Source organism: Pocillopora verrucosa, chromosome 4 (genome assembly GCF_036669915.1).
Source record: "Pocillopora verrucosa isolate sample1 chromosome 4, ASM3666991v2, whole genome shotgun sequence".
Classification (NCBI taxonomy): domain Eukaryota; kingdom Metazoa; phylum Cnidaria; class Anthozoa; order Scleractinia; family Pocilloporidae; genus Pocillopora; species Pocillopora verrucosa.
In genome coordinates, this window is record NC_089315.1 from 19,595,195 (window position 1) to 19,608,183 (window position 12,989).

Below are 12,989 nucleotides of genomic sequence, written 5' to 3' on the forward strand. Positions count from 1 at the left end.
GAATAAGCTAAATTACAAACATACAAGTAGTTTTTAAGTAAAATATTTGAAAGCCAACTAACCTTGTGAGGTATAAACCTTGGCCAGCAGAATAAAATGATGCCGTAATAAAGAGAGCTTGTGCCCTGGCTAGTACAAGGAGGAAATCTTCCCTAGACACTAGTAATAAGCTATCACTGTAAACCCAAGCAATCTGAGAAAAAAAGGAACAAGTTGTGAGGAGTTAATACAATCCTCCTTTTAATTAATTTCATTAAATTTCTAATGAAAAAAGGTGATACTATTGAACAAAGAACCTACTTCTCTCATTGTCACAGTTCTTGCAGTTGCTTGGTCAGCAGATACAGCTGCTAAAGCATGCTCAATGGATATGTTTCTGATACCCTAGATCATACAAAATTGGTAAAAATTAAAGGCTAAGTACTTAACATCACAGATATCTAAATTATATTAGTTTGTGAGTTTTGCAGGCATAAATATTTATCACACAACAACAATTATTCATAATTCACCTTCAAGATAACTTTTGGCTGTGACACAGCCAGAGTCCCATTCGCCAGTGGCTTGAAGAAAAGTTTAAAACTCATATTTCCTCCATAAGCTCCAATCTAAGGACAAAAAATTACAACATTACTATCATTCACTTGCACTGATGGGCATATTCCACTCATATCAGATGTTCAGTAAACTGTAATTTGACTTGAAAGGGTTCCTTCCTCAGACTAGGAATTCAGTTCATTCTTAGAAAAAATGCCTCAGTTTTGTCTTCATTTACTTCACAAGCATTTGTCTGATGACCCAGGGTTGTATGTTATATCTGATAGTAAAGGAGCACTTCCAGTTATCATTAAGGCTTTCCCAATGTACTCATTCAGTTGTGAAATCATAATGCCAATAAACTGCAAAACTTGACACTTAGTTAACACCATATTCCTCTCAACTTTATCTGCTTGTTAAGTGTAATTAAAACTACAGAAATCATTCATAGTCTACATTTACATGACTAAAGGTTTCATGACTATATATTCTCTAACTGAATACAACATAACTCAGCACTAGTGTTCTCACCAGACTGTGATCAGTGAAGTTAGCACTTGCTTTCCAATAGAGCGTTTTATTAGTTGACACATTTGCTGCAATCATGGTTACTGGGACACTGTCATCCTAACAAAAATACAGATTTCAATGTAGGAGATTCTAATTCTGCTATTTAAACTAATTTTGAAAGATACTTTGAAAAAGCTAAAAGGGAAACATTGGTTATTTCTAGGGCTTAAGTAACCCCTTCCACACGAGAGATGAATACATGAATATGGCATCACAAAATACTTGCAGTCTATTCCCAAATAGAATTTCAAAATAACATCACTCAACCATGCATCCACATCTTAATTTGCACCAATCTCCAAATAGTAAAAACGCTTTTTTGAACAAACACTTTCTTACCATTACAGAGATTTGAGAGACTTCTATGTAGTTCTGGTTGTCAGTATATGATCCCAATTTCCAAACATTCAGGTCAACTTGATTCTAAAGCAGTTAACAACAACTTTCAGTCATAGTTAAACATTTACCATACATTGTAAGTTCTTTTGGATATTCCTTTCAAAATTACATGTAGGTACTTATCAAACAATTCCATGCATCACATTTCTACAAGGCAAAATTTATGACCAGGAAAATGTCACATTTACCATGCTGTCAGAATGATTCTAAGAAGTGGCAGAGTCACCAAATAGTTCAACAATAAATTTGATTCCTTCAAAACTTTCATCAATTAAACATTGCTAGTCAGTAATACTCTCTCGTCATTTGCACTGATGGCATGATCCCATTATAAAAAAGATGGGAGTTGAATTATATTACACACCATCCATAGCTCAGGCTTTAAACACTTTGTCACAAGTCAACATCAAAGTACACAATGATTTACAAGGGCAATGCAGTGAGATGATTTGCTAACATCATTGACAATCATAAGCAGTGTCTTTCTTTCACCTTTTTTCTGTAATGTCTTGTACTGCTGCAGTTGGTACTGATGCCCATACACACACAATTTGTACATCCTTCAGGGTTACTGCTTGTCAAGTAGAAATACCCATTCTTACATCTGTCACAAAGCAAACCAGCTGAGTTGTTCTGGAGAAAATTAATCAAAATGAATCACTGAGTTATCAGGAAATGTATAAACACAGATTACTCTAGATGAGTTTAAAGTTGTTGCATTGGGTTTCTGTTCACCATTCATTATTTTCCTTTATGTATCAGGCGTAATTTACCCAGAGACCATTTTGATCACTACTGTATTGGCAATTACTTGGAGATGTTTTGGTGTCAAGTGACTGCCATCTTAAAACTACATCTAACAGAAAAATTTTTAGTTTCTTTGACAGTGCATAGCCCAGCTTATTCAATTGCTAAAAAGGCTTCTGCACTAAATATCGCTGTGTTGTTTGAGCTGATAACTTTTCTTTATACAGTAAACACAGCTGCAATAGCCTGTAGGATTTACACTTGAATGTATATTAAGTTAACATAAATGTATTTTTCCACTGAGGTAAATTAAATTTACACTGCCCTAACCTTGCAAGGACACTGCTGGGAGACTTTGTCACACACTTCACTCAAACTTCCATTTCCATTACAGTTACATGGAGAACAACCAGAGGTGGAGAAATTTTTGTAGCCATTCATGCACTCAGTACACTTCTCACCTTGTACACCAGGCTTACAGCTATAATGAGTTACAACAGAAAAATATATTGGTAAATACCTCACACTAACTGAGTTTGAGCCCCATACTGTAAGCTATGTATCCAAGTCTTTTTTTATTTTCAGATTTATGGCCCAAGTACAAAGTGTGCAAGCCATAAATATGAGTGGCAAAAACAAGGTGCTATAACTTTCAATATGAACCAAGAAAACAAGGTAGCAAATTTTTATTATATCCCTAGGTTCAAGAAGAGGAGGAAGATTTCCATTCAAACAAATCTTTGAATTTAGCAGACCATATGTAGTAAAAAAAGGCCTGCTACATTGATATATCAAAGCACACATACTAACTGACACCAATTATCACAAGAAAGCTAATTAAAACTGACACTGGGGTTTAAGGTGAAAATTGATGGGAGCACTCCTAAAGACATTATAAGGAGCTCAATCAAACAAATGGGTTGTATTGGTACAGGATCAGCAGCATGTTATAAAACATTTGCACAATACAGTCAAATGTGTTTTTATACTCAGAAAAGAAAATATGAAATTATGTACTATTATTTTACATCTTCTACCTGCAAATCCCTGTGGTAAGGTTACACTGCAAATTCATAGATCCAACTGAGCTGCAGTTACAAGCCTAAAAGACAAGTTTATGCAAGAAAGTTAATTTGAAAAATTTGGATACCTTTCCAGAGAGCCAGAAATTTAGTTCAATGTTTCATCCAAGGGGAAGCATGTAAAAAAAATTACCTCACAACCAACTGTTTCATTCCATCCCCAAAATGTGTAATTACACTGATTGCATGTGCGACCAACAGTGTTAGGAGGACAGGTGCACTGGCCAGACTCAGCATCACAAATTTTATCCTCTCCAACACAACCACAAGCTAGAAGAAAAAAGAGGAGGAGATTGCATATTCTTTAAGGTATTATTTCTGGTGGTAATCAATCTTAAACATATACTTTACTCTACAAAGAAAAAACTTTCACATACTGCACATCATTTGAGTGAAAAGGAATTAAGTACAGCACAGTATACACACATCCACATGGGACAAGGACCAAAAGTGTCCTGATATACTGCTAGATTCTTCTTTCTATATTACCTGGTCTTTTCATGCAAACCACAAGAGTTCGATGTTCTATCAAAAAGCAATTTAACCCTTAATTTCAAGCATTCTTTCTGTTGAAACTACACCCTAATGTTATTCATCAGGGCCCAGTTGCATAAAGGTGGGATAACTTAATCCAATGGATAAATCGTCATCCAGTGGATAAGTGATAGCATAATGTATTACACTATCCAGCGGATAGAGTTATTCAGTGGATAGCACTATCCAACCTTCACACAACCAGGGCCAGACTTTTGGGCAAATGTAACAATAACTAAGTCATTTAAAAAAAAGTGCACCTAATTACCTGAACATCCCCTGGAGGTGAAATTGTAGAATCCTGCCATACACTGATCACAGGTCCTTCCAGTAACACCTGGTTTACAGTGACACTGGCCACCGTACTTTTGACAGGTGCTATTTACCGAGCCTGTCATGCTGCAATTGCATGCTGGAAAATAACATGCAAATAGAGCAAGTTAGTAACGCTTTAGCAAGACTAAAAAAAAAAACAGTTGCTTTTTCTGCCTCAGTTCACAATTAACCAGATAGACAAATACAAGCTGACTAATGAATCCTTAAACTGCATCTATAGGGCAAACTTGTTTACTGTAAAATGTACATGATAAGTTTCAAATTATTCCTTGGTTTAAAAAGTTAAGAAATAAATTTACTCAATTGAAAAACATTAGACAAAGTAAAATTTAAACCTTGCCATATTGCAGGGTAATGCGTTCATTTGGTTTGCTAGGTAGCAATGTATGATTTTAATTTGGTTATGTCTTGTATTCCTGGAGATCATGCACAGGTTAAACGTGTGTGTAGCTACCATTTTGTGTTCTGGACAGAAAGGAGCATTTTATTGGTTACTTTTTTCTTTTAACAGAGCTGAAGCATTTTCATGACTGTCACTGTATTTTGTTTAAGCCAGAAATGTCACATTCTTGGGAAGAATTTTTTTTTTTAACCCTTCCTCTTAATTAGCTAAAAGTATACAACTCTAGATCTGGTCAGGATCTTTTGACTGTCTACAGCTTTGGTTGGATGCAATCATTAATAATTCTAAATTTTTGCAAAATCAGTGCAAAATATTGGCCTACTTTCAATAAGCTTGAAAAATGGAAACAAACATACCCAAAGCTCCTCCAAGGTAGTCTACCGTAAGTGAGAAAACTTGTGCAAGGCAGAACTCCTTGACAACTCCATCTCCCATGTTGTTATCTAACACAGAGCAATTTGCCAAGAATTCTGGTCCCGTTGAATTGTTTAATAATGTTGCTTGGTAGAATTCTTGGGGGATAGCTACAACTTCAAGGGGTTTAAAATCAACCACTGATGCAGGATAAGTGACGTTGACCACTAGAGTACCAGACAGAGACCTTTCTCCAAGTACTGCAGACAGATTTTGATAACATTTCTGGGCACAGCTGTCCAGAGAGACTGCAACTATGGTAGATTCCACACTTATCATAACAGTAACTCTTACTGCGCTGGTGTAAGAGAAGATGAGGGTAAATATACCAGTGGAGTTCACTCCTTGAACGATATCCACTGATGCTGACCATGTCTTGTTGCCCTAGAACAAACAGATAGTAAAAACAGTTTTAACTTAAAATTGCATTTTCATGTTACTTTGCTCTCATCAGAGAAACTCTTTTTATTTTGCAGTTAAGCAAATGTTTTGCTCTTGGTGGTAAAAAGTGTTGTTGCTCAATCCACAGAAGATTAACAAGGAAGGATTAGGTAATATTTTAAACTTTCATTACTACCTTAGTAATATTAACAACAATCATACCAGACAAAATTGTATAAAGTTGTAGCCAAAGGTTTCTACTCAGTATCTTACACTCCAATGCAATCATGGCTTAATCCATACCATTTTTTTCTCACAAGAGGCATTTTGTGAATACTGTATACAATATAAATGATTAAAAACATAAATACCTCTTGAGAGGCAGAAATATGATATCCATGACTTCTGATAAAATGCAGGGTTGGAAAATAAAATTCATCCTTAGGACTGAAAGAAAAAGAAAAAGAGAACTTAATTACCTAAGTGTACAGTATTTGTTGACAGGTATTGACCCGATCACTTACTAATTATGTTGAGCATATACAGTGATAGCATTGAAGGTCAGCTTTATTCTAAAGCTTTTCATATGAACAAAATATATATATATATATGTGTGTGTGTGTGTGTGTGTGTGATTCATGAGGTGGGAGGTCTGTATTGGGAAAAACTGTGCCTGAGGTCTTGGATAATGATCAAGGCATACAGACCAACCTAGGCTGGTGAATAACATTTTTATTTTTTATTTTAATCTTTCTTGACAAAAAAAAAAACAAAACAAAACAAAAAAAACCAAACAAACAAAGCATCTCTATCTTCTTCAGAACAGTAATTTTTCCAAACCTGTTGCATTGCCGCTGAGTAACATTAGCTTTGCATTTACACTGGCCAGATGCCTTGTTGCACACAGGTCCATAAGATCCACCAACATCACAATCACATTCTACCCACAAACCAACAAATAAAAAGAAATCAGTAAAAATTACCAGCAACTGATAACACTGAATGACAATTATGATTCATCAAAATTATCAGCCTTGTAATAACTGTTATGTCATAAAGATATTGATCAACATTGTGAGTATAAAAATTTAAAAGACTTAGCCCCCCTTTATTTCCATTGTAAAATTGTTGCAAAAATTATCGATTGTTATTATCAATTTATTATTATATTATCAACAGTTGCAAAGTTTTTTCCATACACAGTCATTGAAAATAAGAGGTGACAAAATTCTCAGAGTAAACATTAAACAAACTATAAATTAATTTAAATCAAATCCAATAGTTAACAATGAATGCAATTTATTAATCACCTGTACATCCATAGACGTTATCTTTGTGCAGGTCATAGTATGTATCTTTGCAATGCATACAATGCTTTCCTTCCACATTTTTCTTGCAAGTACAATGGCCACTTGCACCTGGCTCACAAACATTGGAACCATTTACTGTACCAGGGGTGTGACACATACATTCTACAAAACAAACAAAATAAACAATCTCATTGGTATGCACACCTTATAACCAAGTTTAATTTTTTCATTTTTTTTTCAAGTTTTTGGCTACATGCTGATTCCAAACTTGCTATAAACAAGGTTTTTACACAAAATGGTGACAGATGAAGAAATCACATCTCATTTGACAGTTACAATTGCAATATCCTTTGATACAGTTGGAGCACAGAAGTTTACATAAACAGTCCTTTAAAAGCACTTAAACAAGATTGGACAACCCTAAATGAATTACTATTAATGAAAATTTTTGAAAAAAAATTACTGCCTTACCTTGGCAACCAGTAGGATTTTCTGTCGATAAATTAAAAAATCCAGGTTTGCATTGGTCACACTGTCTTCCAAAAGTGTTGTTTTTGCAGACACAGCTACCAGGTTCCTGAAGAAAAATTACAAATGTAGTGTTGGTATCAACAGTATGCTAATGTCACCATGGACCTACTTTAGATAAACAGGCTAGCTTGTCACACATTTCCAAAATTGCAATGAACCACTTTGTCAAAAAGGAGGAACTGCTTGCAGTCTAGTAAGAACACATTCAATAGAATTCATCACCTAATCTCTATTTTTTTTAATCTGAATTCAGAACTGAGTTTTCATAATATACTGCTACATCTCCTACCCAGGTCATGGTTAAGCAGTTATGTATTGATACTGACAATGCACTTACCATTCCTGGACGAAGAGGAACTGTATTCTCATCTCTCAAACAATCAAGATACAGCACTCCAGGGAGGGTTGCATTTTTTGTTCCTGCCACGCTGCAGTTACATGCTGCCAGGAGAAAAGCAACACATCAACTTTTTGACCATAAAATTATTAAAAGAAGCAACACTTGGTGAAAAAAATTCAAATATATATCCAAACAAAGATCCAATAACAGCATATAAAATAAAAGACCTTTGACAAATATAATTGTTTTCATCACTTATCATAACAACTATTAATGAGTGTACAGCTCATCAGTTGCTTAGTGTTCGTAATTTTTGGTTTCATTTAAAATTTCATTAAATCAAATAATACCAATTGTACATATATACTACATATTGTACTGTCAGTAGAAATCCTCAGTTTATAAGTTTTAACAATATTATACAAAGCTCCTGTGTTTCAGTTAGGGCCAGGCACCAGGTAAATTGACTGGTGGTGAAAATGACTTTGCACAGCTGCTTTCAAAATTGCATTCAAAATAATTAAATATAAGTTACTATCTCATATTTTTCTTAAAAAATATTTGAACTTATTAAATGCAGAAATTTAATGAGTAAAGGATTCTGTATTTGCATTTGAAAACAAATTCATCTGCTGATTGATGTATCAAAAAACAAAAACCTTTTTGGCAACGGGTAAGTTTCTGCTCCAAATGTGCAAGAATACATATCTGTAGTTAGCTTAGAGAGATAGAGAAAGGCCTGCTGTAAACCTTAATGAAACCTCTGGGTTTACACAACTATGTATCACATGCTTCATTGCACCAACATATATTACCATAATATTGCACAAACCTTTGTATAGTTTACATACATATTATGTATTATGTACCTAAATATTCAGTTTTGGACATGTAACAGAGACGTTAACAAAATCAGTTTTAAAAACAAAAGGGAAAACTAATGTAGTACCTCGACAAGCATCTTTGTCCCACTGCAATTTATTTCTTGGTCTGTAGAAAAATGGCTTGCACACTTCACAGTTAATCCCTTCAGTATTGTCCTACAAGAATGCAACAATAATTCACAAAATCAATTGTGACATATTCATTGAACAGTGTTGCAACAGAGAATAAAATATTCGTTGGTATGAGGTGTAAGTCACTGGTTGCCATCACTCTTGCAGCTTTGCAAACACACCAACTCTGGCCAGCTTTTGTGTGCTGCCTATACAGCCTGTATTTTGTTACAAATTCAAATAAATTTTTTCACAAGACTAACATGAAGCAGTACATGGTAAGGAAATCATAGGTAAAACAAGGATTACCTGACAATTTTGACAGACACCTCCACCAGAATAATTCCCATGGATGTTTAAACTCTTCTTCATCTGAGCTACTGTCTCGTTGTAAACACACACTGCACTATGGTTATGACAGTTGCAAACTATATCAAATAAAGAAAGAACAAAAATTGAGGAGAGTAATAAAATCTTGCTATTGTAATTAACAATTGGTTCATGCGTCAGCATGTGTTCATCGAGATATGAAGCACAAGGGAAGTTTGGAGAGCATGAAAGATACGTGAGAGTTGCTCAAGGCGTAACCGAGAGCAACTCTAGCTTCTTGAGTGCTCTCCAAACTTCCCAAGTGCTTCATATCTCAATGAACACACAGCTGACATATGAACCAATTGTTTAATTACATTTTCAACCCGATGGAAAATTTTTTTTCTCAAGGGATTTGTTTGCTGATGTCATGAGCATGCACAATAGGAATATGAAGCACGCTTGCACAATTGAATTTGATTAGACAAATTTACTAGCTATGTTACGATATAGTTTTTGTTAATCAGTTCTAAAATTTAAGAATCACCTCTCTCTAAATTTTCATACACAGTTACAAGTTAGTTAAATTTAGTTGAAAGGGATCAATAGCAAAAGAAAAATGTACAATCATTACCTAGTAAACAGAGTTAATGGGATCAACTTCCTCAGTAACTTACGTTGGCATGCAGCATCCTTATCAGCCACAAGAGGGCCCCTGTTTCCTGGTTTCCATGGATACTGATTGTAGGCGGGACAGCATCTTCCACAATCAATACCACATGCTCCCTCTTGACAAACACACTCATTTTCACCCAGTGTATCATTGAATTTACAATCTATTCCATTTCCTTGTCCATTGCATACACAGTAGGCATCTACCTCAACTTCTCTTACAGCATAGTGATGCTATGGTATAAAATTAAGAACAAAAACAGGAGTTAATTTGAGACAACTTCTTTAATTGCCCGTGTCATTCCACAATTTAACATTCGCTCTGAAGTAATTTTAATTATTCTCTCAATGTTCATGCTATCACAAAAAACTTCAAAACCAACAGAATAAGAAACATGAAGTGATTGAAACAAATTGAATATGTAATGCTTCAAATATTCAATTTCTTTAGTCTTGAAAGCATTTTGATTCTTGTTTTCTTTTATATCAGGTTTTGACAAAAGGTAAAAGGATATGGAAAAAAATTTAAAATTGCTTGAAAAAATAAATAACTGAAGGTTTAGGTCTACACATGAGCCAAGTGGGTCATACTGTTTGGGAAAATCTGCATTTGAACCTTTTCCCTAAAATAGGCATTATTTTGTATTCTCCACACTACTCTTCAAACATATCCCATAGAAGTGACAAGGATAATTTTTTGGCAATCAGGAGCCTCCTAAGTAGGTGATAGTTTCCTTTATCTGAAGTCAGTCACTCCTATAAGTAAAAGGATTAATAAGTCTAATTTTCCCATACTCTTTGGGAGAGTTAAGGAAGTAAAGTGTCTTGCCCAAGAATGTGACACAATGACCTGGCCATGCTTTGAACTTTGACTTCTCCTTGTCATAACCAAGGTACTGACCATTGCACCCACAAATCTCTAACACACTGGCAGGTGCCAAGAATTATGTGTTATTTACAATATTATAAGGAAAGAGCAGAAAAATCAATTGAATTAATAAATAACATGCATCAATTTTATTCATACCCATTTGACAGCCAGTGGATCAAAAATGCGAAAAAGTGACATAAACTGCAAGCGCACATTGGTGACATTCATCCATTCCTACATCAAACAATTATTATATTGAATAACATTACTTTTCCCTATCAAAAAGCACTATATTAAAAAGTATTTCATAATCATAGTATACATATTAAGTGATAAAATGAATTCTTCTGATTTATGCATCTATTACCCTCACAGCTCCAAACTACTATAGCAAGTGATTCTCCTACATATTATAATTTATAAACTGAGTTTTTGACAAATGAAAAATGTAGACACCATTAAAACAATCTTTTAACTCCACCTAGTGGTTATTTTGAGCCACTTGCTGGTCCTAAGCCTATGTAAAGGAGGAGGGTTAGACGTGGGGTCAGCAACCCCACCCTTGAAAAACACCACTGCTATAGAATATTTTGAGGAGCTGCTCAACAGACCAAGTCCAGTAAAGCCTCCAGACATTCAGCCAGCAGAAGAAAACCTCCCTGTAGACTGCAGAAAGCCAATTAAAGAAGAGATTAAGATGGCCATTTAGCTTCTGAGAAATAGAAAGGCTTCAGGATCTGATGGAATACTAGCAGAAGCACTGAAGGCTGATATCATGGATATCAATTAGAAAAGATGGCCCAGAACAGAGGTCTCTGGCAGACTATTGTTGATGGCCTTATTGCCTCAGAAGGAGCAATGGGCTTAAATAGATGGATAGATATGCTCACAGGAACTCTTCCTCTTATACTGCTATTTGCATGTTCACTTCTTGTGGGGTATGGTGAAAGGTTAAGTCTGTACATGAGTCAAATGACCCATTCAGCTGAAGCTTATTCCAGTTTCCATAGCATGAAGCAACTACAAGCATTAATACTCCCCCCATGGGATGCCAGTCCAACATGAGGCTACCCTCCAGTATTTCATCAGGCTTCCCTGACAATTTTTCAGTGCTCAATCAATTACACTCCAGGGTAGAGAGAGGCACCATGAGAGTAAATTGTTTTCCTCAAGAACACAACACAATGACCTGGTCATATCTAGAGCCCAGACCTATCATGCAGGAGTCCTACACACTAACCATAAAGCCACTGGCTCTCCCACTGTGGGGAATAGTATAAGGAACAAGAAAACATAATTCACAAATTCTAGCACTTGACTGACTTAAAATGTATGTTAATTTGCATATGTAAATGTTTTTTCTCCTGCTGTAGCTCTGGTATACTTTAAGAGTTTTACAGTGATGTTTTGACAAAATTTAACTAAAAAACAATAGAATAACAATTCAATGCATCATCAGTTAACAAACCAGCAGTTTATCTGAAGGATTTTCGACATCTCCTCTTGGTCCAACAACAATCAAAGACACCTGACAGGATGAAAACATCACAATTAGCTTAATGGAAAAGATGCTGTTTAACTAAGTATCACCAGATTGTATGTAATACAATGCATTTAATAATTCTACCAGCAAATTTGATTGGTCCTTACTTGCACAACATAGCTGAGTACTGAGGTACAGAGGAAATTAACACTGATAATTTTCAATGTTACCATTTTTATTTTAAGGTGACATTAAATCCAATGTCGCAGGAATGCCTTACAGTTCGTAGACATAATTAAGGGCAATGTAACACAATCTTTGGACAAACAGACCAAGATTATGATGAGTCTCAGGCCATCTTCAGACTATGTGGCTGTTCACCTACTTGGGAATACAGCTGTAGCACTTAAGTCTGACCACTGCTTTAGGTTGATGACCGAGTATAATAATCTGAGCACCATTGCTGAGCATGAGCACTATCTCCAGGGGTAGTACTTGAGCACTGTTCCCTGCATGGAGATGTTCTAAACCGCTTACCATGTTTTCCCCATGATACCATGGAATGAGGAAATAAGGGAAAGATAAGCGAGAGCTAGATGGCCAATTCATTGACCTCAGCCAAAACATCGAAGCATTTGAAGTAAATGATTGTGTAACGGGTCTCTGTAATCAAGTATTAAAAATTGCCTGCGATAAAATGTTAACTTAAATCATAGATTACTTACAACATCATTAATATCCTTTGATTCAGTCGGATAAACAGTGCAGAGGACTTGGTCTACTCTGACAGGATTAGACTGAGGAGGTCTGTTAAACTTTTTTCGACATTCATCAGCAGTTGAAACAAAATAATGCCAGGGTTGATAACTCTGACCATAATCACTGGACTTATAGAAGACAAGTTGACCTGGTCGGTAGTATTCTCCAAATGTTATCACCAACTTGTTGACGTAATAATACTGATATTGAGATAAAATCACAAAAAGAAATCAACAAACAAGTCTAGTGGCCACCCTTGCCTTAAAGATTGAAGTTTGAAACTTCACTCTTTTTTCAAAAATTTTTGACATTCAAG

At 35.3% G+C, this 12,989-nt stretch overlaps 1 protein-coding gene across 1 annotated transcript in view; it reads right to left on the reverse strand.

Annotated features, from left to right (window-relative positions):
* LOC131786607 (laminin subunit beta-1) overlaps positions 1 to 12,989 on the reverse strand; it is a 36,171-nt gene that overhangs the window by 21,687 nt on the left and 1,495 nt on the right. The window contains exons 2-23 of the mRNA XM_059103663.2: positions 12,640 to 12,873; positions 11,900 to 11,959; positions 10,588 to 10,665; positions 9,566 to 9,794; positions 8,889 to 9,007; positions 8,534 to 8,624; positions 7,582 to 7,685; positions 7,185 to 7,290; positions 6,714 to 6,875; positions 6,244 to 6,343; positions 5,775 to 5,850; positions 4,965 to 5,406; positions 4,138 to 4,281; positions 3,469 to 3,605; positions 3,291 to 3,355; positions 2,584 to 2,734; positions 1,999 to 2,139; positions 1,447 to 1,530; positions 1,069 to 1,164; positions 513 to 608; positions 301 to 384; positions 63 to 193 (exon numbers count right to left, since the gene is read on the reverse strand). Of these exons, the coding sequence (XP_058959646.2) occupies positions 63 to 193; positions 301 to 384; positions 513 to 608; positions 1,069 to 1,164; positions 1,447 to 1,530; positions 1,999 to 2,139; positions 2,584 to 2,734; positions 3,291 to 3,355; positions 3,469 to 3,605; positions 4,138 to 4,281; positions 4,965 to 5,406; positions 5,775 to 5,850; positions 6,244 to 6,343; positions 6,714 to 6,875; positions 7,185 to 7,290; positions 7,582 to 7,685; positions 8,534 to 8,624; positions 8,889 to 9,007; positions 9,566 to 9,794; positions 10,588 to 10,665; positions 11,900 to 11,959; positions 12,640 to 12,873 (2,930 nt within the window). The remainder of the gene's footprint in view (positions 1 to 62; positions 194 to 300; positions 385 to 512; positions 609 to 1,068; positions 1,165 to 1,446; positions 1,531 to 1,998; positions 2,140 to 2,583; positions 2,735 to 3,290; positions 3,356 to 3,468; positions 3,606 to 4,137; positions 4,282 to 4,964; positions 5,407 to 5,774; positions 5,851 to 6,243; positions 6,344 to 6,713; positions 6,876 to 7,184; positions 7,291 to 7,581; positions 7,686 to 8,533; positions 8,625 to 8,888; positions 9,008 to 9,565; positions 9,795 to 10,587; positions 10,666 to 11,899; positions 11,960 to 12,639; positions 12,874 to 12,989) is intronic.